This window comes from Polistes canadensis, unplaced genomic scaffold, assembly GCF_001313835.1.
Source record: "Polistes canadensis isolate GaletaPanama2010 unplaced genomic scaffold, ASM131383v1 scaffold_30, whole genome shotgun sequence".
NCBI lineage: Eukaryota > Metazoa > Arthropoda > Insecta > Hymenoptera > Vespidae > Polistes > Polistes canadensis.
In genome coordinates, this window is record NW_014569577.1 from 339,361 (window position 1) to 364,362 (window position 25,002).

Consider the following 25,002-nt stretch of genomic DNA (forward strand, 5'->3'; position numbering starts at 1 on the left):
CTGTGCTTTCAAATTCATTACATTTGAAAGTGGGTTTTGCATGAGAAATCGAGATTAACAGAAGGGAAGAAAGAGAGAGAAAAGCTCTTTAAATACTCGGTAATGAGCTCTCTCGCTTTTCCTATATCGTAACGACTCGTTGAATCGGTACTCGTCGTTGGATTAATTCCAACGAACTTTAGAGCTGCAAGCCGACGGTAGTGGTTCCACGCGAGAATCACCACCACCGCAAGCATACTGGCCCGGGAGCTTGTATCTAGGAGATGGAGGAAAATGAGGAAGAGGAGGTTTTGCCGTATACATACGTACTAAGACATGTTCGAAAATTCGAAAGCTTTCGGTGTTTGCTTTCATTAGGCAAGTAGTCACAGAAACGTTTCTCGATGGACATGAAATTCTATTCACTTTTTCTCCTCTTCATATTCTTTACCGATCGATTGTCATTAAGCTCAATAAGCTTTGTCTCTATCTATACGTATCTGTGTGTGAGTGTTTGAACGTGCTTTTGGCGAAAGGATGCCTCGGTAAACTTGAAAGAGAAGGCTAATTTCGAATACGGAGGAGGAGTTCGGAAATATTCCCATTTACTTGGATTACAAAATGGTAAGATTAATTGTTTTATCTCGTTCCATGTTAGCCAAGTATGCCTCTTTCTCAAGCATTTCCTATCTCGATAGTAACCACCTTGATTCTCCTTTGATTAATTATTCTCATTTTCTGGGATAGACGCGAACAACGCATAGTTATCAACTACGACGACGATCATGTTGGAAATGGTGCATTTCGATTGACATTTGAGAATTAAACCTTCATCACTTCTCTCTCTCTCTCTCTCTCTCTCTTTTTAGATTATCCCATAAATATCTTGATTCTATCTTCCAATCGTCATAGACATTTAACGTTAATCGTTGAAGAGAAATGAGATTTTGACTCGATCAATCATATTGAACAAATTTTTGATATTGCATCAATTATATTATTCGAGTAAAACTTTTTAGGTGGTACTAATGATTACAATTTTATGTTGTTATATTAGACGATTTATTAGACGAAAATTTTACTTTCGAAGTCATCACTGTGCAGGAACGTTAAAAAAAAAATTGTAACTATAAATAGAATGTGTTAGAATATTAAAATAATTGTTAATTAATCGATAGAAATGTCTATTGTTGTTTATAAGCTCGAAATATATGATCTATGTACCGTCCTCTTCGAAATTCGCCGTTGAACTGAGTCATTGTCCTTTAGAAAATTTCTTTTATTAAATGTTGTTTATATGATTTTCTTAACGATGCGCATGTATGTAACGAGAATTTTATTTGTAATAAAGATAAATTAAGATTAAAACGATCTGATTTTGGCATTTTTTCATCTTTATGTAATTGTTTAAACTAATGTACATTTGTTTTAACGTTTCTGTGCAATGATGACTTCGGAGGGAGAAATTTTCATCGAGAAGAATATCACATCGAAATTATTAATTATTTAAAGTATGTTAATAAATATATATAATGCTTATACTAGTATACATGTCTTAAAACAAGCTGAAATATAAAGAGAGTACATTAGATTATTAAAATAATTGTGAATTAATCGAAGGAAATCTGTATCGTAGTTGAAAAGTACGGAGTATATGTTTGGAACACCCGTTCTCTTCAAAATCCACCGTTAGACTGTTTCATTGTCTTCGGTAAAAGTTCTTTTATTAAATATTGTTTATATGACTTTCCTTATATGGTACACATACGTAACAAAAATAATATTCGTAATAAATAGAATTTCCTTATTCGGAAAGTCATATAAGCAATATTCAATAAAAGTACTTTCGCAGAGGACAACGTGTCAGTCTGAAGGTGAATTTCAAAGAAGACGGTGCTCCGGACGTATACTCAGTGCTTCTAAATTGCAATACACATTTCTATCAATTAATTAACAATTATTTGAATACTCTAATGCACTTTACTTATATTACAGACAAATTTTACCCTCCAAGTCATCACTGCGCAGAAGCGTTAAACTAATTACATAAAAATGCTAAAATCAGAACGTTATAATTTTAAATTCTATTTATTAGGTATATTATTATCGTTATTCACATACTCAACTATCGGAAAGTCATATAAACAACATTTAATAAAAGTAATTTTGTAGAGGACAAAAGCCCAGTCTAACACGAGACTTCGAAGAGGACGGTACGTAGACCCTATACACCAAGCTTTTAGATAACAATAGACACTTCTATTAATTAATTAACAATTATTTTAATACTTTAATACACTCTCTTTATATTTTTGATTGTTTTAACACATGTGCATTGGTTTAATCATTACATACCTATTAACTCACTTTAATTGTATAACTTTGTTTTTCTTTTTTTCTTTTGAATCATTTTTTATTGCTAATTATTGTATATTTTTTATTTAAATCTTCATTAATTTTGTAAATATATATAGTCTTTTTATTTATTGTTAATTTCTATATATGCATATATTATCTATTTATTTATATTTATTTATATGCATTCTTATCTTTTTTCTTTCTTTTTTATATTTTAATTAATTTATTTATTTATATTTATATTATTTTATTTATCAGTATTATATTTATATATTATCTTTATATCATTTTTTTTTTTTTATAACAGGGAAAGCACAAAGGATGACCAACCAATTGTTAGACATTAAAAAATCAAGTATTTCCTTCGTTATATCAACGTGTACGATTTTAAAGTACGGGTGTTTCCTATACATTATTTTTATATTTGTTTAATTAACTCGTTATAGACGAAGCTTTCAAGTTCAATTCATTAAATACGTAATTAAAGTATATTAAATGTATTTAAGAAAACATTTAGTAAATGTAATGATTTATGATCTTAAGATACGTATATATTAACGAACATTCTTTGTTTTCTACTTTTAATCGCGTATGTTACAGCAAACGTTATATATTTATTTTTAAAATAACCCTGTTTTATTTTTGAATTGGTCTTATTCGATTTCCGTTAAATAGAACATAATAATTTATATAGCCATTCTATTTGTGGTTGTCTTGTTAATAATGAACGATCTTAGGAATTGTGTTTTATTTTTTCTTTGGTTTAAAAAATGAAACATTGACTTTTTCTAGTTGTATTCAATTTTACGTTGAAGGGAATTTCTTACCCTCAATTGCTGCTACCCTACTACTGCTACTTCTTTGAATATTTGCGTTGATTTTACATATAAGAGACCTTGTACTACTATGTTGAGAAATATATTCACATCTACGTATGTGTAGAGAAAGTGAGAGAGAGAAGGAGAGTTTGCGAACGGACGTACGGCAAAGTTCACCACGAAGTGCATGGCGAATTAGTGCATAAATTAGGATCGTGTGAAAGCACCGTTCTCTATCCCGTAAGATCTGAAGGAAGGGGAGATAGCTGTTACGACGTTAAGGGATCCCTTACTCATTATCGGTGGCTCGTCGAATACGCGTTTAATTATCCATTGCATACCGGCGAAGTATCGAACTTTGCTCGGTTTGCTAACAAATGATAATTATTCGATTATCGATATGATTCGAGGTTTCTTCCGGTATAAAGTAGATTGTTACATTTAGAAAATAGTAAAATGTGATTAATAATTGTGCAGATTCGTTAATAAAAATTCAATGTTCTCGATATTTTCAATGTTTTTGATTATTTTTCGTTTAATTTATTGAGAATCTGTCGATATATATTATTAAATATAAGTCCTTTCGATTAGTCTTGTTCTTTTATCTATATAGAAATAGTTCACATTCTTCTTCTTTCTCGATAGAGTTTGTATTTTTCTTGGAGAACTCGCACGAGGTAAAAGAAGAAGTAGAAGAAGAAGAAGAAGAAGTAGAAGAAGAAGAAAAAGGAGGAGGAGGAGGAGTAATCAAGGGAAGCTGAAAAACGTCAGTACACGAGTTACGTCAAATTTACGAAGAGAACTAATTAGAGAGAAGAGAGGAGTCTTTTCTCTCTGAAAGGGAAGTAAGATCGATCGTAAGTTTACTTTTAGTTTTAAACGATCGGAAAGTCGTTGACCAGGAAGGATGAAACGCTTCAAATAGATCTACTTTATTCGGATAGTAAAAACAAAATATAACCCTGACCCGTGAATACGTTCGCGCACATACATATGGAAATCCATTGAAATCGTATACTCGCTAATTTTACGTAACAACTTTTTAGTTCAAACCGAGCGTGAAAGTTTTCACTCTCATTTCGTCGTTGTCAATTTTTGTTCTTTTTATTTATCTAGGTTTCTCGTCCTTTTTTTTTCCCCCCTCTCAAATTCAATCATTTGATCCAATTTCAAGTGTACGCGATAAAGTTTAGCAAAGTGTTCATTCGTTCAGCGATTTAAAGTAAAAAGGTTGAATGGAGTATGTAGAAAATGGAGGAGAGGTTTCAAGAACACGCGTATAATGATCGTTCATCGACGGAACGAACGTTTCTCTAGAGGGTCAGGAAATGGAGCATGTGAGAAGGGTTACTCACCTGACTGGGACTGCAAACTGCGCCATCGGCAAGGCGACAAGGTATCTCATGAAGGACATGATGGAGCCGTTGAGGGTGGCAACAAGGATCATTGCAGTCCTCCTCCCATCCGCAATCGCACTCCTCACCCTCTTCCACTACGCCGTTTCCGCAAATGGCCGACTGAGGCTCTGTGGGATCATCGATTATCGAGAAGCAACCTTACCATCTACATCCTCAAAGTTTTCCTTCAATTCGAAGGTAAAGAGGGGAAACGCGAGAGAAACAGAGAAAGAGAGAGAGATAATGATGGTGTTCCGAGTCATCTGATAAGCGTTGATAGTAGTAAGAAAGCAACCAAAAGATAAAGAGAGAGAGAGAGAGAGAGAGGGAGAGAGAATTTATCTCTCATTTTCTCGTTCTGCTTCACTATCTTTCAAGATCGTTCTTGAAGTTGTTATTCATGAAAAAGTCGTTTGCCAGCTATGGACTTGGAACAATGGGCAAAATTATCGACGGCTATCTATTCGGTTTTTCTTCATTTTATTTCATTTATCTTTTACATTCTCTCTTCTCCGCTAGCTTTCTTTTTCCTTTAGTTTTAAAAATTTGTTCACGTCGATAGCATTTATTTCTCTTAAGAATCGTAACTCTTCTTCGTACGTAATTTTCGATTCCTGGACGATAATTAACCAACCCATGCCATCCATTTGCTCAATCCCCTCCTCCTCGAACCTTACCACCCCCGCCCCCCCCCTGCCTGTTCTGTTCTTCCCTCATTTCTACGACGAGTAGTCCTGCCTTGTGTTCACGTCGTGTCGTCGTGTCTCCTTTGTCTGATAACGAGTGATTGTTCCTCGGGGGATCGAAGCGAACGAAAGAAAACGACGAGTTTGACAGGTTAATCGTGTGTCTTGCTTGCCGGTACGAAAGGAAAAGGATAAAAAATAGAAAGCAAGAGAGAGAGAGAGAGAAAGAAAGAAGGGAAGAAAAAGAGAGAGAGAGGAAAAAATAGTCGGGAAGAAAATCCCGCGCGCATTAAAGCAAATGAGATGTAATAAAGGTTAATCAGTCGGCAGTTTTAATGAAATCCTTAGGTTTAATGAAGCTCGGCGTAGGGATCTAGTCTTTCTCGTGGTTTAATGAAATTAATGTTAATCTCGTGTCTTACGCTTTCTACGAATGTTCGGTCTTACTATATTCGTGTTTTACTTTTTTCTTTGTTTTTTTTTTTTCTCTATTCGATTTCTTTGGAAATAAAAGAGAAAGAGTTAGATCTTATTTTTGATACGTCAGATTGAAAATTGCGATATGTATACGCGTTTGATATGTGTTTCATTTAAACGTATAAATATTGTAATAATGAAAGTTAGTAGTAATTAAATAATGAATAATTGTGGTTGATATTTATATAGGTAAATGTAAATGTTAAACACTAGAGATGAAATATTGGATTTAAGGTATTGGTGTGTTTTACTGAAGAGAAATGATACTATTTTAGAGATTTTCGTAATAAATCGAGGAATTCGCGATAGAATTTCCTCTGACAGGGGGTTAGTCCGACTTTGTTCGAGTCTCTGGAAGCCGAGGATGAATTCCTCTTTACGTCTCCGTAGCCAAAGTAATGTGAGATTGTAAAAGGCATGGTAGGCACGTCGACTATGCGGTACGCAACGCGAAGCCCCTTTTTCGCGGCGATACACGTAGGATTCGTTGGGGAATTTTGTACTTTGGTGGCTCTTTGCAACGGCACTTTAGCGATCTCTCTTTCCTTGATTGCTACCTTGTTCTCTTTAAAAGTCTTTAACCGGAGTACTGAAATTGATTCGAATTATTTTAATCCTTTGACGTTCCATTTCTCTCTATCTATCTTTATAAAGGATTCGTTAAGCATGGATTTCATGGATTTCAAACTTCATGTAACAATTATGTGCTATTATTTATATTTGTTTAATTATATCAAATGATTTTTTTATAATCAATATTATTCTTGCCCGTATATATAAAAATAATATAACGTGAAAGTTAGTCAACGAGACGTAGCCACGTTGAATTACTATTTCCCCGTGAGATCACTAAAGTCAAGTAACGTGGGCACTGTTAGTAAAATGGATGGTTGACTCGTTTGGAAAAACAAAAATCGTGTATTGTTGACTCCACAGAGGTAGTTAAAATATGCGACCTCTTTGAAAATATTGGATAAATGTGAGAAGGTGTTCGTAGAGAAGTGATTCTAATCCATAAGAGAGAGAGTGGAAAAAGACACCATATAACGCGTGAAAATTTATATGATAGTATAATAATATATTTGATTTTCATTTTGTGTTGTTTTTCAATCTAATTATTTCGCGAATGAATTCTAAAGAGATTGACAAATTTCATTGGTAAGAGAGAGAGAGAGAGAGAGAGAGCGAGAGAAGAAAATAAAAGTAAAATTGTTAATTTGCTTGGAAAAGGAGGAGGGAAGATGGGAGAGGAGAATCGAATGGTCGATTTCTTCTTTCATCTTTAAGGTAAGGTCACTCGACAGTCCATTACACGCGTCTTTGTCAAGATTAATCGAATGTACCGATTAGAAGAGCAATTTGACTGGGTAGTCGCTCCCACTCGACTCTCTGACGTGCGACTCCGTTTTAATTGAATTCCAAGCTCTCCGAAGCCCCGTTCCCACCCCCTTTACAATCTCCATTGCATCCTCGACTCGCCATACTCGCACCCTCTCGAGTGTCTACCATCTACTAACATATAACGCATTCTCCTAAAAGCTTTTGTCTATAAAATAGAAGAGTTTTTCTCTGTTTGTCACTCGAAGGGACTCTGTCCGTCTGTAAAAGGCCACCTGTATCTCTTCTCGAATTGCTTTAGAAATTGTTGTTCGTTTTACACCCCTATTCCTGTTCCTCTTTCGCTTTCAAGTTTATCGTCGAGCGTTAATTTCATTCATTTGAAAAGCAATTGCGATGACATTCTCTCTTTCTTTCTCTATTTTTAAGTATATTTCTTCGTATATATTTTATCGAACAATTTTCTCCGAGTTCTCGTCAAATCGTTTAACGAAAGTGTTTAATTTAGCTTCTTTGGCTTCGGTGATCTGGCAGAAAAATAATAACTGACGTTAATCATTTCTCGAATTTACGAAGACGTTGGCGATCGTTAAAACGTGAATTCGTTGCTTCCCAATGTGGAATAATTGTCGTCGTGAGGTAAGTGAAATTACTGGTAAAATATAATATCTGTAGACTAAGTTAAATAATTTGACGAGAATTTCTGTTCAACGTCGTCGGTCGTATATTCGGAATACCGAAAACGTTCGTTTCAAGAGGTATTATTCCTTTCGTAGTATAGTATAATAAGGAACGGACGAAAGACGAATAGTTCGGAGATAATTGAAATCTTGAAACTTATTGTTGTACTCACCAGCGAAACATCCTTTCGCAGAACGAGCCTTGGCATTTAGGACTGGGTTTATAGAGACGAGACTGCACGGACTGAATCGATTGTTGTTCCGCTTGTCGCCACTCGTAGCCCTTGCGAACATTATGAAATTCCCATCCTCGCCGCCTGGCGAACACTCGTCGGGATCATGCTGTGTGTATGTGCGCGGAAATATATATATATATATACATAAATCTACGTATATGCATGTCTGTGGGTTTTGTATATGTATGTGTATGAAAGAAGATGGGTGGTGAAAAGCGTTTTCGAACTCGTCCGAACTCTACGACCATTTTACCTCTTTCTTTCTAACACATAGTTAGACATACGCTTACACGTTTACACACACACACATACACACATACACAAATGGTCGTAAAGTAGAGAACTCATTTAGAAAGGACCTAAACGCATTTGTACCCGTTCCGTGGTCGAATGGAAGTAACGGATGATAACGTTGCAACAAATGCGTCTTCTAAAGTCGCCTTAAAGACTTCATTTACGATCCCGATTTCGCTGAGAGTGTGTATACAACCTTGGTTAAAAGTTCTGCACCACGACTCAAAGATTTTAGATAGAGATAAGGATAGGAAACGAATGAGACAATCGTATCAACATGATTGATTCTTTTTTTTTTATTTTCATTACGTATTTTATCAGAATAGATAGATAGAGAGGTAGAGGGAGAGGAAGAGAAAAAATATAATTGGTAGACAAAGTGATTCTCGGAACTGTGAAATAATAAAGGAAAGAAATCATATGGCGTAATATGTCCTAATTTCTTTTTACCTTATTTTTTGTGCAGATGCCATTGTACTTTATTTTTTAATGCAACTAAATGTTTTTCTTTGACCAATCGTATTCATTTTATTATTCTACGAATAATAGTACTATATAATCCAAAGTAAGTAATCGAAATTTGAATTATTTTATGAGATATTTGACATTTTAGATTATTCGGAATTATAAGTATATTCCAAAGTTTTGATCGAAATAATGTGTATCTTATTACATGAATTTTCAAAAGTTTGAAAAGAGCTCTCATTCTCGATTTGTAATTCAAGATATATAAATCTTACGAGTTATTACGAATATAAAACTAATTAAACTTTAGATATTTCTAATCGGAATTACATTTAATAGAAATATAAGAAGTGTCCCAATTCGACAAGTTTTATTTTTATAAATAAAAATTTGGATGTCAAAGATGCATCTATCGTAGATCTGGTCGAGAGCAGAGTCAGTGGAAAAGTCGACGAAACGGCACACGTACTTGGTTTAATAAACTTCGTTAAAAATTTTGAAGAAAAACTTGTTGAAGATTTGGAAAGTCTCTTTTTCCTTTGCGTACGGAATCGCAGTAAAATGCGCGAAGGACGTCACGCGCATGAACGAGCACGGGACGTACTCGGAATTGAATTTCGTTGCCACGAGGAAATCACCCTTCCCGTTGCTTTTCGTTTCTCTCGAAAGAAGGAGAAGGTAAGGATGCGGTGATGGTGAGAAGGTCGAGAAAACGGAGAGACATTCCGTTCCCGAGGGAAGAATCACTCGATGTGTTTTAGTTCTATTTTTCTTCTTCTCTAAAAAGCCCCTCTCATCCCTTCGTCCCTTTGCTCTAAGAGACGTGGCCTTTGATCGTAGAAGGTTGGCGGCCGTCTATGGTCTCTTTATTGCATTCTCTCGAGCAAAAAGAATTAGGAAGTTCGATGAATCGAGATTAGACTGAGCAATCGTTGACTTTACTACTTGAGGATAAAGGAAATTTCGCGGAGTAAAAAAAGAAATTGTCTACGTTAAAAAGTAAGATGATACAAATAAAAGTAAGGGAAAGGAAAGGAAAGGATTGGAAGGGGAATAAAAGGGAGGAGGGACATTGTCGATTTTATTCGACGTTCTCCGTAGGTAGCAACGATTTTAAAATCCAACAGGAGTCAGCATTTTCGGATATTTTACGAGAGATCCCGATGGGAAGTGACGCCTTTCACGTGGTGATTCGATTTGACGCTGCCAGGGAAATATTCCTCGAGGGGATTACGACGATAGAAAATATACGCTGAGGTATAACTAGACGGTGGAGAAGGGGAAAGGAGTAAGACGGTGTGGTAACAGTAATAGGTTATTCGAGATCTTTTCTTATTATTATTTTTCTTCTTTTTTTCATTTATATTATGACGCGAGAAAGGATTCACGGATTTTCGGTTAATAGGGTCTTGAAATTCTTGCATGACGTCACTCCTCTGTTTCATGATTCCCCGTGTTCTAACATCGAGCGATTAGTAGGAAAGTTTGCGAGCTTGTTCTGCGGTACCCTTTGGTATGAGTCGAGCGAGATGAGAGAAGAAGAGAGGGTGTAGATTCGCTTTCTCCCTGGAATTCGTGATGAGAGAAGAGGGTGCGAGAAACACATGAGGTTAGGTGGGTAGGTAGGCGGATAGGTAGGTAGGTAGATAGGTATGGGGAAGGAAATAAGGTACGATGCACACATTCAGTCAGAGCTTTTACACGAACGTACCAACGTTCCTCGTAGTTGTCAAGTACCAACGAGAGACAATGTTAGAGACAACGGGCTCTTGTAAACTTACAGGAGATCCAAAATTGTGGCCGATCTCGTGTGCAAGGGTAACGTGAGAAACCGTCGGTGGTACGTGCTTCCCGTAGTTGAGTAGGGTGATTATGCCAGTGTTGAGAGATTTCATGCTACCTCTGTAATGCTGTAACGTCAAATTCGTGCTTTTCTTTTATTAACAATTATCTTATCGAATACTTATTCGTTTTAATAATAATTCGATAAAAACATTAATTATAATATTATCGAAATACATTTACGCGAAATCGAGTTTCCCTTTTTTTTTTTTTTAACTTTCCTCTCACAAATATAAAATTATACGTACCCCGTTTTTCTCGCAAACACCACCTGCGTTCTTGAGATCACCTGTCCAAGCCAAACCCAGCGTACCCTTTTCGAAATCACGATAAGTGAACATATAGGAAAGACAAAAGGCGTCGTAATCTTCCTCTGTAAAAACACGCGAAATAATAATCGTAAATATGACTGGTATATAATCATTTTGATATCTTTACTTTTTCCTTCTTTTATTATTTATTTTCTTTTTTTCCTTTGTTTTTTTTCAGGATAAACGTTTAACTCAAAGTTCGATTCCAAAGCTTTTTCTTTCGAGTACTTTTATTGGATTAGGCTTGATTTATAATTCCTATCTAACGTAAAGGCAGTTCAGATTAATAATATAATAGATTCTATACATTTACGAGCGGATCGGTAATGGTTAATAATGAATGATGTTACTTTCAAGGGAAAAGGATAAAGCAGATAGCTACACATAGACGTATAGATGGATACATAGATAGATGAATAGATAGAGATAAGAAAATATAAAATTAATAGAAGAGAGATCGTACGCGTATTCCATAGAACTTTTTTATTCCGTAGACCTTTTCCCATCCACGCGCATGAATGCACATTGATCCTTCACCACGGTGGGAGAGGAAATTTCTTACACGTGGTGAGGATATGTTTATGTGTGTGAATGCACGCATGTATGAGTGTGTACTAAGCTTTCGAGGAATTAAATTACGGGACATTCTTGGGCATTCTGATTTATTATCTACATACAAGTTGATTTATCGTATGGATACAGTCTGATTACTTTATATTAAACTTGACTATAATGTTGATTAAACGATTCCATGTTAGATTTTTATCGTATAATGTATTTATATCGAAATACGTTTGACACTTGCGAGAAGAGATTTGAAAAAAGAAAAGAAACATTCAATGTTTTAGCGAAATTAAACTTCAAAGTTCCGAACCATAATCAATGGTGGTCCTTATCGTATAACAAAGTGTACGTTCCTATTGTGTAGCGAGTACTTGATCGGTAAGCTTGATGAAGCCGAGTATTATACCTTAGTCTTAGCCAAGGTGCGCATTATGTTTCCTAGTATTACCTGTTTCGAATCGCCTTTGGCCTGGCCATTATGTGGCAAAATCGAGATTTGAGTGAATGACTATGACGACCCATTATAACGATATCTAAACCTTTATCGTAATATATGTGGTATATGTGGTATATGTTTAATAACGGTGGACAAACTATGGCTTCCCAGGCAATATAGAATTTCAATACTATTTTTCTTTATTTTTTTTGTATTCATCTATACCACTATATAGTATTTTATTATTAATATTCAAATATTTTATGTATAATATTATATTATAAATAATACTCCCTTTTCTCACAAATATTTATATACATTATGTCCCACAAGTTACTGTTTAAGAAAATGATTTTATAATTTGATTTTCTATGGTTGCTATTCAAAAATAAATGGAACGTATTATATGTATATAGAAAATATAAATATTTGGCATACCGTATCTACATTTATACGGGATAATTTAATTATTTGTAAAATATTTTTAATTTAATATTTTTTTCAATAAAATGATTTGATGCCAAACAAATGTTTTCAAATGAAAAGAATAGCTTTTGTAGTTTTTTACGGATGAAAGGAATATATATATATATATATATATATATATATATATATAAATAAAAGCATGAAATAAACATCCATGATATCTCTTTTTCGTAGCAGAATTGTATGTCTCTTTTCATCCATTTTTATATTCATCGTAGATTTTTATGTGTTTCTCGATCGGAAAGGTGTGTTGGGGTAAAAAAGTATTCGGCGTGTATTGTCCACCTTTAGAAAATCTTGGACGATGGAAACCCCCATCTTACCGAGTTCACGTACTAGTAGTAGTAATAGTGGTAGTAACATTGCTGAAATATGATCCGTGATGTGGCATAGACTGCACTTTGTGGAAAGGACTCAAAAGAGAGAGCTTTGAGAAGAGCTTTCAAGAAAGAGAGAGAGAGAGAGAGAGAGAGAGAGAGAGAGAGAGAAAGACGCGTTAGTTTCATTACTGTTACACGAACGAATCGAATTACATTAACATGATACTTTTATTAATTTGGATTATAACCGTACTCGACATTTTATTATTATTATTATTATTTTTGTCTACTTTGTCTATTTTTAACTTTTATTTCTCTCTCATTTTTCTCTCACCATCCACGAGTTTTTTTCCCTGCTCTTCAAAGCTTTCATATATCTCGCGTCTCGAGTTTCACGTTGAAGGGAAGTCAAGATAAGAGAGAATAGTAAAGTAAGTCTGTAAATCAGTCCGCGTAGCAATTTTTCTAATTTTAAGAGATATCATTTTCCTTCGCCAATTAATTTAACATATGTCTATGCGTATAACGCAAGAATGAAATTATTTTACCGCTCTTCCTTTTCGTATTTTAAATAAAAACACATTGCGATTTTTCATTTTTCTTTCGTTGAAAAGTAACACTTTGTATTTCGCCTCAACATCATTCACTTTTACGCGTGAGGAAAATTGTTGTCACGAGTTTTGGGATATTGGCGTTGAACGACGTTACGGAAATGGCTTTAAGGCATTCGCCACGATTTATGGAAGTTCGTTTTCTATTGCTTTTCTTCTCTTTCTCTTTCTCTTTCTCTTTCTCGTCGTAACGAGAAAACGTACTTACTTACTTACTTACTTACTTACTTACTTACGCGTATCGATCTGCTTTTCTTGCACGAGGCTTTTCGAATCGTGTTTAATAAGATTATACCGAGATAGATAAGTTTCAAAAGATGATGTTACCCATAAGAGACGCGATTAAAATAGAATCGTTAATCGTGAACTTAGTTGACGTTGATCATCGAAGAAAAAACAAGTTTATTCAAGGACTCGAGAAACCCGTTCATTTTTCTTAAAGACAGATAAAATGATGTTCGAAAGATCGGTGAAGTAAAAATATGACTATTTAAAAACAAGATATTCCTTTCGTATTGAATTTCATCGACCGAAGGGGGAGGGGAGGGGGATGAAAAAGAAAGTTTATTCGAAAGGAGTCGAGTAAAGTGTAGAAAAAGCAGAGAAAAAAGGATGAAAGGGAAGACTCGAGTAAAACGATGAATAAACGAACGAACGAACGAATGAATGAATGAAAGAAATAAAGAAAGAAAGAAAGAAAGAAAGAAAGGAAGAAAGAAGGAAAGAAAGATAAAATGGGTACTTATACGAAGCGATATAAAAACGAACGCTTTTACCTCTCGCCTTTAGAACATTTCCGTAGCGAGTACTCAATGACACCTATTTTTTTTCCTCCTTCATGTAATCCAATACTCTTTTAACTCTTTCTTTCTCTTTATTCCTCTGTATATTTCTTTTTTTTTTCTTTTCCTTTTTAACACTTTCCACCACTAATTAAAGCTACGATTAATTAACGAATGACGAGATAAGTAAAGGATCCTCTTCGAAGTAGACTATTCGAGTAGATAATACGGTTGTTCGTTTTATTAATAATTTATGTTTCAATGTGTGACAGGGGATGGCGTGGATATTACACGTTCGACATAATTGCAAATACTGAAAACGTTGAAAGTAGATCGGATAATTCTCTACGATGTTTCTTCTTCCGTAAAATCACATGATTCTCTCGATCGGTCGTTAAGGGGTTCCTCGCAAACTTTCAGTTTTACTGAAGTTTGTGATGTCTACCATTCCATATATGTAGATTGTTTGAATGTAAAGAGACGGGAACTAGCTTATGCATAGTTCAAAAGTCACGCTCGAGTTAGACGACGAATTGGTGATATGCTAGTAACAGAGAGGGAGAGAGAGAGAGAGAGAGAGAGAAAGAGAGAGAAAATGAGAGAGCGACCACTTTATCAGAAGGATTCATGCGTAAATAATGTCCTGGACATTCCTCATACGAACGTATATAACATTATTCGAAAAAAATTTTTATAGTAATGATAAAACTTTGACTAATTTTTTCGATTTTCCTCTCGAAATTGAATTTTTTTTTTTTTCCTTATACAGAGATATATTAAAGAAAAATAGAGGGAGGAGTGGGGAAAAAAAAGCATTAATGAAATATTGGAAAAAATGAAAAAGGAAGCAAATAAAAAAAAAATGGAAATAAATGAAAAATAAATATAATATAATAGTTGACTCACCGGAAAATAGCTCGAGAAATTCTTCGACCCCGTAATCACCTGTAAATCTATAGGATGGATCCTGCAACGCCTCCTCTCCGTGAACTTTCACGCGTTTAATCATAAAACTGATGTTGTCCGGTTGTCCATCCTGATTAAAATCTGTAAAGAATTTTATCATTTTATTTTGTCTTTGACTTTAACAAAGATAATGACATTAGCGTTCATAATTATTGTCTCTTCTTTGTAAAAAACATTGAAATGTAAAAGAATGATAAAAACAAAAGGATGGAAATATTCGAAATAATTGAATTTCTGTCTTTTACTCGATGAATTTAATCTTCATATTTTTGCACAAATCGACAGATAGTGGAATTTATTTATTAAAAAAATAAGGAAACGTTGGTTGATCTATTTTAGCGAGACGTCAAGGAAAAAAGTATTTATTATTTCGTTTCTCTTCTTTAATTATTATTACTACTAACCCTCTTTCTCTCTCTCCCTCTTTTTCTTCACTTTTGCGAGGGTTGTTGTGTGCGAGGGTGAGATTAAAAATAAAGGAATTGAAAATTGCCAGACTTTACGCGATGTTCTTTGTTTCTCAAACGTGACGCTTATTCTTCCTTGTATTGTTTTATTGAACCCCCTCCCTCCTTTGTGTTCACTGTTTCTTTCTTTCTCTCTTTTAAACATGTGAATGGCATTCGTCGGAACGATCAGTAGTCGTAGCGTATGCGGGAAGAAGAAAAGAAATGTTAAAGGGGAAAAACATTTTACTCCGTTCATTTTATCGAACGAAAAACATCGTTCGCATTGTTCGCAAACGATTGGTATGAGTATACAATATGTTTATATGTTTGTATGTGTATGTGTGTGTGTGGTGTCATGGATAGGAAGTGGTATGTGCTTATCGAACGTCGAAAAATAGAGGTTCGTTGTTGGCCGATGAACCGTGCGATTATTGTACTGGCTTGGTAATTCTTTTTCAACCCCTTTTTCCTGACGAGAAAAAGAGAGAAAGATAGATAGAGATGTGTTACACAAAAGGCAACGATAAAAACCTATAGCTTTCGAATACGCATCTCAATCGTGAAAACGAATTGATTGACTCGATCGGCAATGTTAGTTATCATCGAATATTCGAATAAAAAAAAAAAAAAAGAAAAGAAAAAATATCGATCGCATTTTCTTTTTACAAAATATACTAACTTTTTTAATAATGAAAGTGCACGTAATTTACTATGAAGAAAATCAACGAGAGTTCTCTTACCGTTTTCTATTTCTTTCTTTCTCTCTCTCTCTTTCTCTCTCTATCTTTCTCTCGGGTTCTACATAAATTTAAAGTTGACAGCCGATAAGAAGAAAGAGAGAGAGAGAGAGAGAGAGAGAGAGGTGGAGGGAAGAACAGAAAATCGAGGCGAATAATTTTGGGGAAACCAGTCTTGCTTCCTTCGAGCCAACCAACCAACCAACCATCCAACCAACCAACCAACCAACCAACCAACCAACCAGCCAGCCAGCTAACGTGAGCTGCTGGTTGGTATATCTTTTCGAGAGGATGGCACTTCGCGTGGCGAGAAGCATTTAATCAGACCTTCTCCAACCCTTGGTTCGAAGAAATACAAATCGAAAATGGAAAAACGGTCAGACGTCACGCGAGAATCTCTCTTTGGTTTCCACCGAAAATCAACGAGGATGGTGAAGGTGAGAGAGAGAGAGAGAAAGAGTTGAAAGGATCAGGGAGAGGGTGTGGGAGGGTGGGGTGGGGCCAGGAGGATGTACGCTCCGAAAAGCGATTATTATCCTGACTCTTTCGTTTCCTCTCTCTCTCTCTCTCTCTCTCTCTCTTTTTCCTTTTCTCTTGCTTGCCTTGGCTTTTAACCAACTCGATTTCTTTTCAAGAAGAATCTTCTTTCTCATTGGATATTTTTCTCTTATCTTTTTTTTTTTTTTTCTTTTTTTTCCTCTTCCTTTTTTTCCTTTTTATTATTACAATCATTTCGGTTAAAGACGATAAGCCATTTGATGTGAAACGGTCATCGAATATTTTCTTTTATTTCCTTTTGTATATTGTATTATTATAATATACCAACTTTAATTTAATGAAATATTACGTTAGAGTGTAAAAATGAAAATGATAAATTCTTTACTGTTAAAATGCAATTTTATTTGAAAAGAAGCGAACTATTCCGAAGTAACTTGCCGAAACGAATCACGCGATATCTTGGTTAATCTCGCAAGAGATAGGTTTCGCGTTTCAACCCTCCATCCCTCCCATTCCCATCCATTTCTCCTCTTTCATGGATCTTGGAAAGTGCTATGCGAGCTGGCGACGACGACGATGACGATGACGAAGACGCCTTCCTAATTAGTGCCTAAGTCCATCGTTCTTTGCTAACTCGATGTATGTAATATTAATCGGCTTTGCTTCCTCAGTTTGGAGAAGGAAGGAACCCTTCGGAAGAGGGTGTGGGTATTCGTGGTCTCGTCAGGTTATTTAAAAAATAAAGACAAAAACAAGAAACTGTAATGTTTCATGTTCCCTTCGCGTTATAATTTATTTCCTAATTTCGTTGAGATGTCGATCATTAATTAAATCGTCTTCCTTATTCCTATCTCTATACTCACATATCTCATTTCCTGACATAACTTACGAATATCGATTCTACCTTGAAAGGTCCTACCATGCACTTTACGATCGTAAACTCTCTCTCTCTTTCTCTCTCTCTCTCTCTCTCTCTCTCTCTCTCTCTCTCTCGTAATAGACCACAAATTCCTAAGGGATGAATTACGAATTTCGATTAAACCTTCGGATATTTCTTCAACGGTTCTTCAAACTAAGATAATATTAATAAGTATGCATATTAATTAGTATTAAATTTTTATTAATGAAATAAGAGAACACATATCTCTATAGCACGATTATTATAATGTTTATATGTATTTCATGAATCAGCTACTATAAATTATACGATTTAATACCTAGAAGTATATATACATATATATAGATGCGAAGTCATATTCATTAGTGATATCTTTGCTTAGCCAGGGGGAACATTAAAGCACTCATACATATTCATATACCACGTTAGTCAAAATATAATATATTGCATAGGCATAAGAAGTAATGGATAAAAGGGTATAATAATTCAAGGATTCTGGGGAGAAGGGAAAACGATAATCGGTGAGACTATCGTCGTTCAGTAATCTTAGTTGGCGCCGGTGGCATATTCGTTAGAAGCCAGGAAACTTTGGCGGAAAACGGGCTTTATCCTTGGCGATCGCACGACGGAAGGAAACTAAAGAGAAATAGAAAGAGAAAGAGAGAAGTAGATAGGGAATTGTAAGTAATGCACTGGCCTTGCCACACGACGACTACGACTACGACGACGACGACGACGGTACGTGCGGTCACGCCACGTTAAACACGTCTCAGTCACGAGATGCAAATATTTGCCGTTGTTACTGCAGGTGGTGCGCAATGTTCAACCGTTCTGTCCTATCTGCGAATATACAACGCGCTACATAACCAAATCAAGTCCATTTTAACTCTTATCTAATTTTCATAAGAAACATTTTTTTCCTATGCGATATATTATAAATAGTAAATTTGAGATACGCACATTATTTAATGATATTCGTTAAATAATATTATGGATTTTAACGTTACGAAAGAGTTGATAGTTGAAATTATATAATATATTGTATTATTTGAAATAATTAGAAAACGAGAATAGAGAAATCCTACAAAGCCTATAATGGACAAATTAATTAATGATATTTTACAAAGGATAACGATTATATATATCATACAAATGTCATTATAGTTAGAAATGCTTGGGCAAATTGTTGAGAGAATGGAAGGGACCTTGATCGATCAGGGCCGTCGGAGGACGCGTGAGTACAGAAAAATGGATAGAAGGAAAGACACAGAGAAAGGGAAAAGGGAGAAAGAAAGAAAGGGTGATGCCGGAGGGAAGAGAAAGAGAGATAGAGAGAGAGAGAGAGAGAGAGAGATCGTGGCGATGGAAAGTGTGGAACATTCATTTCCTTCGATATACCGTCGATCGCCGAAAGCAGAAAGTTAGTTTAACTGGGAGGGCCCCGTCGAAAGTTTTAATTGGTTTGCGAAGTTATTACGTTTGGAATGAGACAGAAGACGCGCACTTGTTAGGTCCACCGAAGAAACTCGCATTGACTTCGATGGTGAGAGTGAAGGGCGAACGAAGTAAACTTTTCGATTCGTTTTCTCTTCTATCTTATTGTCAGCTGCGTTGGCAAATAATGCGTTCTCTTATTTACGACGACTAGTACGATTAAACTTCTATTCGTTAAAATCAAATAAAAGAGAAAGAGAGAGGGAGAGAGAGAGAGAGAAAATATTACATTGTAATAAATTGTTACTCGTCGATTAAAGTGTTCATTCATTTAAATTCATTGATTATCGAAAATACTCTTTTAAAACTAATACCGTATAATTAAACTTTTGATGACAACGAAAGGATAAATTTCAACATGCATTATTTCGTAGATAATTTTTGTTTCCTACAAAATTGTTGGAAATGGCGTAACGTGATTTTGATTAGTTCATTACCTGTGTGTCTGTAAATGGAGTTAACACGTTGAACGTGACGAGTCATAACTTCGATGCATGCTTCTTCCGATTTGTAATGTTCGAAGAACGTGTGATCTGCTTGGAGGTACAGCATACAGGTTGTCTTTTTCGGATCGATCGACGTCCTTTTTCGTAAGATCCTTGAATATCTTTCTCTGTACAATCTAAAGCAACATAGATAAGGAGAAATAGGATAAGAAAAGTTAATCTTTCGTCCCTTTTAATAAAAGGAGAAATTCCAAACGCGAACTCTTTTAATATAAATTCATCGTGCAACTCGAGCGAGTTATTCGGGCAATGATTTTCGTTTCTCTTTTTTCCTCTTTTTCTTTTTTTTTATCTTCCGTTAGGACAAAGAAATCATAAATGCCGGAAGTTTAATTTGCCAGAAAGGCCAGTGAGAAATACCAAGTCGACTGTGTGCTTAGAAAGAAAGAAAGAAATAAAGAAAGGATGGAAGGAAGGAAGGAAGGAAGGAAGGAAGGAAGGATGGAAAAAGGGAAGAAAGAAAGGAAGAATGAATAAGAGTTAGTTAATTGTCGTCGTATACGATTTTAAGATGAAAATTTCTGATCTCTTAAGAACTTCGTATATAATGATGTTATTAAAATATATATATATATAGTATTTATACTAAAATATTATTATTATTATTATATGATATCGTCTGACTCGCGCGCGAGGATTTATATCTGTTTTCGTTAGAAGTGAAAAAGGATGATAAAATTGTAAGATTTTCTTCAAGGTTGAAATCGATGAACCTGTCGGAAGCACTCATTCTCGATCTTTCGATATCTCGATCTCTCGACATCGGGTTTACTTTCTCGTTGACGGGATACACGATAGCTCGGCTTCTTTTTCCTTGTCGGAAGCTAGTGGGACGTTTAAAATGAAAGAGGCAAGGATCTTGAAGTAAACATACCGAAGAGTCGACAGGCAGGTAAGTAACCATCCTACTTTTTCCTCTCGTATTTTTATCGTGTCAGGATATCGAGAAGGAGAGAAAGAGAAAGAGAGAGAGAGAGAGAGAGAGAGTCATTCATTGAATCATTCGATAAAATGGGGATGAATGAAGCACGAGAAAAAGAAAGTCAAATTGATCGACTACATGTGACCGTATTTATTCATACACACAAGCGAACACATATACTAACACAAATATACATTTCTGACAAACTCAATTTGCTTTCTCTCTCTCTCTCTCTCTCTCTCTCTCTATCGTGAGTTTTATGAAGATACTCGAATAATAAATTGGTTTCAAGTGAAGCGGCACAATGAATTTCTATATTTAAATGTGATTTATGTTATTATTTGGATTAGTTTTAATAATATATGTATATCATATTTAGCAAATTATTTGTATCATATTATAAACTATCATTTGATTTAATTGATAATGAAATTTCATAAAAACTTGAAAAAGGAAAATATTTGATTGTATATAAAGTAAAAATTATGATAGTAATATACGATACGATTGAAATCATTTGTATCTAACGATAAATATGATCGTATCGATCAAACTATGTAAGACTGATACATATAAGAAACACGAGATGCTTACTTGTCGAGAAGCTCGAGATTATGGGAGCTCGCCATGGGGTCCTTTTTCCTCGCATCCATTGGATAGAATCCTGGCTTTGCACGATTCGTCCCTTCATTTACGTGTTGATAAAACGGGCGCATTGTGCCACCAGCAAGAAGATATCCGTTCCTTCCCGTCTCGTTGCTGTTCCTGCGAACGGCATTTCTCGTGTGAGGGAGAAAAATTGTTGAACGTTACCAGGTAAATGATAACCTTAGTTCTTTGATAAATTCTCATCTCTGTGTCATATTATTTGTCTAAAGAGTATTGTATTCTCTTAATATCGCATATATACTACAAATCATAGAAGTATTCTTACTTGCCTCCCTCCCCCCACCCACCCATCGTTAATTTGAAATAATTATTATTATTGTAATTTATTTACTATTATCTTTAAACAAAAGAAACTAAATTCAACGTTGAAATGAATGATTAAAATAACAAAAAAAAATACGTTGAAGAGTTCAAAGTACTATGCTTTCAGGAAGAACCTAATTGTATAAGTACGCGCGTATATTTGCATATCAAATTTGTCCGATCAATCATTGTCAGGTTTTCTTAATTTTCTGTGTTACGCTCGTCGACTCTTGAAATCGCGAAGAAACGATCGCTTCGAAAAGGATGGAAAAAAACAAGCTCGTGAAAGAAAAGGCTTTGTATTTTTCATCTTTGTAATCTATGTATCTCGAAACAATTCAACGTCGTTCGTTTCGCTAGAGGGAAATTAAAAGATGGATTTAAGACAGAGACAAGTAAAGAAGAAGATCTTTGTAATATCTTCAAGCGGCCGATTGTGTCTCGGTAAAGTTGATGGAACGGGATAAAAAAGAAGATATAAAGATATATTTAAACGCGAAGTGGTTGAGATGAACCGGCATTGTCCGACTGCTTGGCGAAGAAGCTCTCCAGAGGGGTCCCTCGCAAATTACTTCCTTGCGAAGTAGGTAAAATAATTACTACCTGGAATGCTACGTAAATTGGTAGGAAGAATAATTAAGGTTCCCTTTAACCCTTTATGTCTCGCGAAATTCTCCTTTTATTTCTTTTATATAAAACGATATTCATCTCTCGGGGGAGGATACACCATAGAGAGTTTCTACCGGTGTCGTTGTTGGTGTTGGTGTTGCTATTGCTATTCCCCACACCCTCTCCTGTGGGAGAACGTCACTTTGCGAGCAGATAATTTCATCATAGAACAATGCTATATATATAAGTATTTATATCAATGGAAATATTTCATAAGAAAAATAAAATACGAAAGGGAGAGAAAAATTATTTGTCATATATTTTCTGTTTTATTTTTTGTCAACTAATGAATTAATACATATATATATATATATATATATCAAATATCATTGTATTTCCAATAATTTTCAAGCGGAATAATTAAAACGCGTTACGTAACACATCACCGACATACGTATACGTGACGCTCTCGATGTTACGCAGAGATAAAGAGAGGAAGAGGAGCTTTCGATCATATTAAATCGAACGACGTCAAGAACGATCTCGGGGAAAGCTGCGAAGGTCAGATAGTAATATTCGAAGATCGCGTCAAGTTTCGTCGTTTCAGCAGAGCCATAAAGGGTTAAATTTTCCGTTGGTGACACATTCGAGATTCAGAGGACGACGTTGGTGGAAGTTTTGAAGGAGAAGTCGAGCCACGTTAGAGAGAGAGAGAGAGAGAGAGAGAGTAGAAAGTTCGCGATCGTAAACAGAGCTCGTATTTCACACACACGAGTGCGATTCGATCAGAGTAACATCGTCCCCTGGTTTCTGGCTTGATCGATAAACCCATGGGTAGTAATAGGAAACGATAGTAGTGGTAGATGGTAACACAGTTGGTATTGGTATTGGTGATGCGTGGACACAATGTGGTATGCGAACAAAATGTTTATCACAAGGTACTGTCGGTACTAATTAGAACACAGGGTGCATCAGCTCAAAAGTCTTCGCTCGCGTTGCAAGCTGCGTTCGCGAGTCACGTTATCATTAATCGATGTTGCCAGACCCTGCCAATTAACCTTCTACACGTTCTCTAATTAGTGGTCTTCGAAAGACGGAAAGACCGACATAGAGAGAAAGAGAGAGAGAGAGAGAGAAAGAGAAAGGTAGTCTCGTAACGTGTCGTGCAACGTTGGAAAATCGTACGAAAGGGTTTCTCGTGGGAAAGCCAACGTCCCTCTTCATTTCACGAAGAAACGAGTCGTTTGCGATTATTATTTCCAAATTCCCATGAAAAAACATATATATATATATAGTTATATGAAAAAAGTGAGAGAGAGAGAAAAAGAGAAATACATATGTATTTACATACACATATACATAGGTATATGTAGGTGCCTTTGTTGGACACACGATATGTAGAGATCGATTCGTTTAATTAACATCTCTCGACAGGACGAGAAGAGTCGGTCGGAAGCAACTTAATCGAATAATTGCTGAAACGCGTTACGTTTTATCCGTCTACGATGACTTCGTTTACGTTATGCGCTGGTTTTAGCATTAATCTGAATTATCCTCTTGCCAAAGTGCTTTCTCCTATATGCATACATATATATACATACATATACAAAAGTATGTTTCTCTCTTCATCCCGAAAAATAACGAATTTTACGGTTATAGTATCATATTAATTACTTTACCGTGACGTAATGAAATAGAGTTTATTAGTGCGAAATGTTTGTATTTTCATTAACCTTACGATCTCATCGTTTTCTTTCTTTTTATTAGTTTATCGTTACTGTTCTACGAATATACACACATACACGTGTATAAGGAATTAATTTCTTTGTCATTCGAGTAAACAACTGTGAGACAACACGAAGCATCGGATTTATTTACACTTTACGAGCAGAGGACGAACCCGAATAGACTCGAACGATTTTCAGTTGAGTCTCAGTGTTGTTTTCAATCGCGAAGTGGAAGGATCGTAATTTTGTCTACGAAACTCGTCGACAATTTTTAAGTAAGTGCATATTAATATTACTAATTATATTATTAATCGTTAACGTTTTTTCCTCTATTCTCGTCAAGTATAGAAATGTATCCAGATATTATAAAGATATGTAATAACATATGGATATTATTTTACCGTCGATATTACGTATGTTATCGTATATTATTCTCTAATATATATTATGTTACACTGTGTACCTACTGTTATCTATTAATGATCACCATCATTCATTAACGGATTTATATTTAATTATTAATCAATCTTTTAATCGCGCGTTATTACTACGACGAAAACGAAATTTTAATTTCATTTCGAATCTACTCATATTATGTAAAATTAACTTTTATCTTCAGCAGACCGTTTAAATATAATTACAACTTTATCAAGCGAAAAATATTTTCTGTTATTTTTAATGTTATCGATAAAATTTTGCTCCAGACGGAAGCTCGCTCTATTACAACGGTGCATATTCAATTGTGAACAGAATTTTTGTCTTTAATTAATTTGAAAATTTCGTTAGAAGAACATATATTTTTTGTTTTTAATAGCAAAAAGAAGGAAAATATAGCAGTTAAAAGTCTGGCGTATTTTTATCATAATTATTTTTGAATAATATTTGTGTTGATGCGACCGATGCCTTAATCGGTACTCCAATGAATTGTAGTGAATCGAAAAATGCCCTCACGGGTGATATCGAGATTCTTTATTAATGGGAAGGAGGAWAGGAAAATAAARACACAATAACAACTTTATTTGAGCCCAGTCAGTACTAAAAAGTACGCTTTATTTGGCTCGTCAGGGAAAAGCCTTTCGGCATAAAAACCCTGGTTGAAACGATGAAGAAGAATCCACAAATCCGGATAATTCTGGCCAAGTGC

The 25,002-nt window shown here is 35.1% G+C and overlaps 1 protein-coding gene across 2 annotated transcripts in view; it reads right to left on the reverse strand.

Annotated features, from left to right (window-relative positions):
- LOC106784078 (disintegrin and metalloproteinase domain-containing protein 10-like) overlaps positions 1-25,002 on the reverse strand; it is a 129,281-nt gene that overhangs the window by 9,870 nt on the left and 94,409 nt on the right. For both annotated transcript variants that reach the window (XM_014743197.1, XM_014743198.1), the window contains 7 exons: positions 21,145-21,315; positions 19,560-19,744; positions 14,987-15,127; positions 10,819-10,943; positions 10,510-10,638; positions 7,907-8,075; positions 4,511-4,680 (listed from right to left, as the gene is read on the reverse strand). In XM_014743197.1, coding sequence (XP_014598683.1) covers positions 4,511-4,680; positions 7,907-8,075; positions 10,510-10,638; positions 10,819-10,943; positions 14,987-15,127; positions 19,560-19,744; positions 21,145-21,315 — 1,090 coding nt within the window. The remainder of the gene's footprint in view (positions 1-4,510; positions 4,681-7,906; positions 8,076-10,509; positions 10,639-10,818; positions 10,944-14,986; positions 15,128-19,559; positions 19,745-21,144; positions 21,316-25,002) is intronic.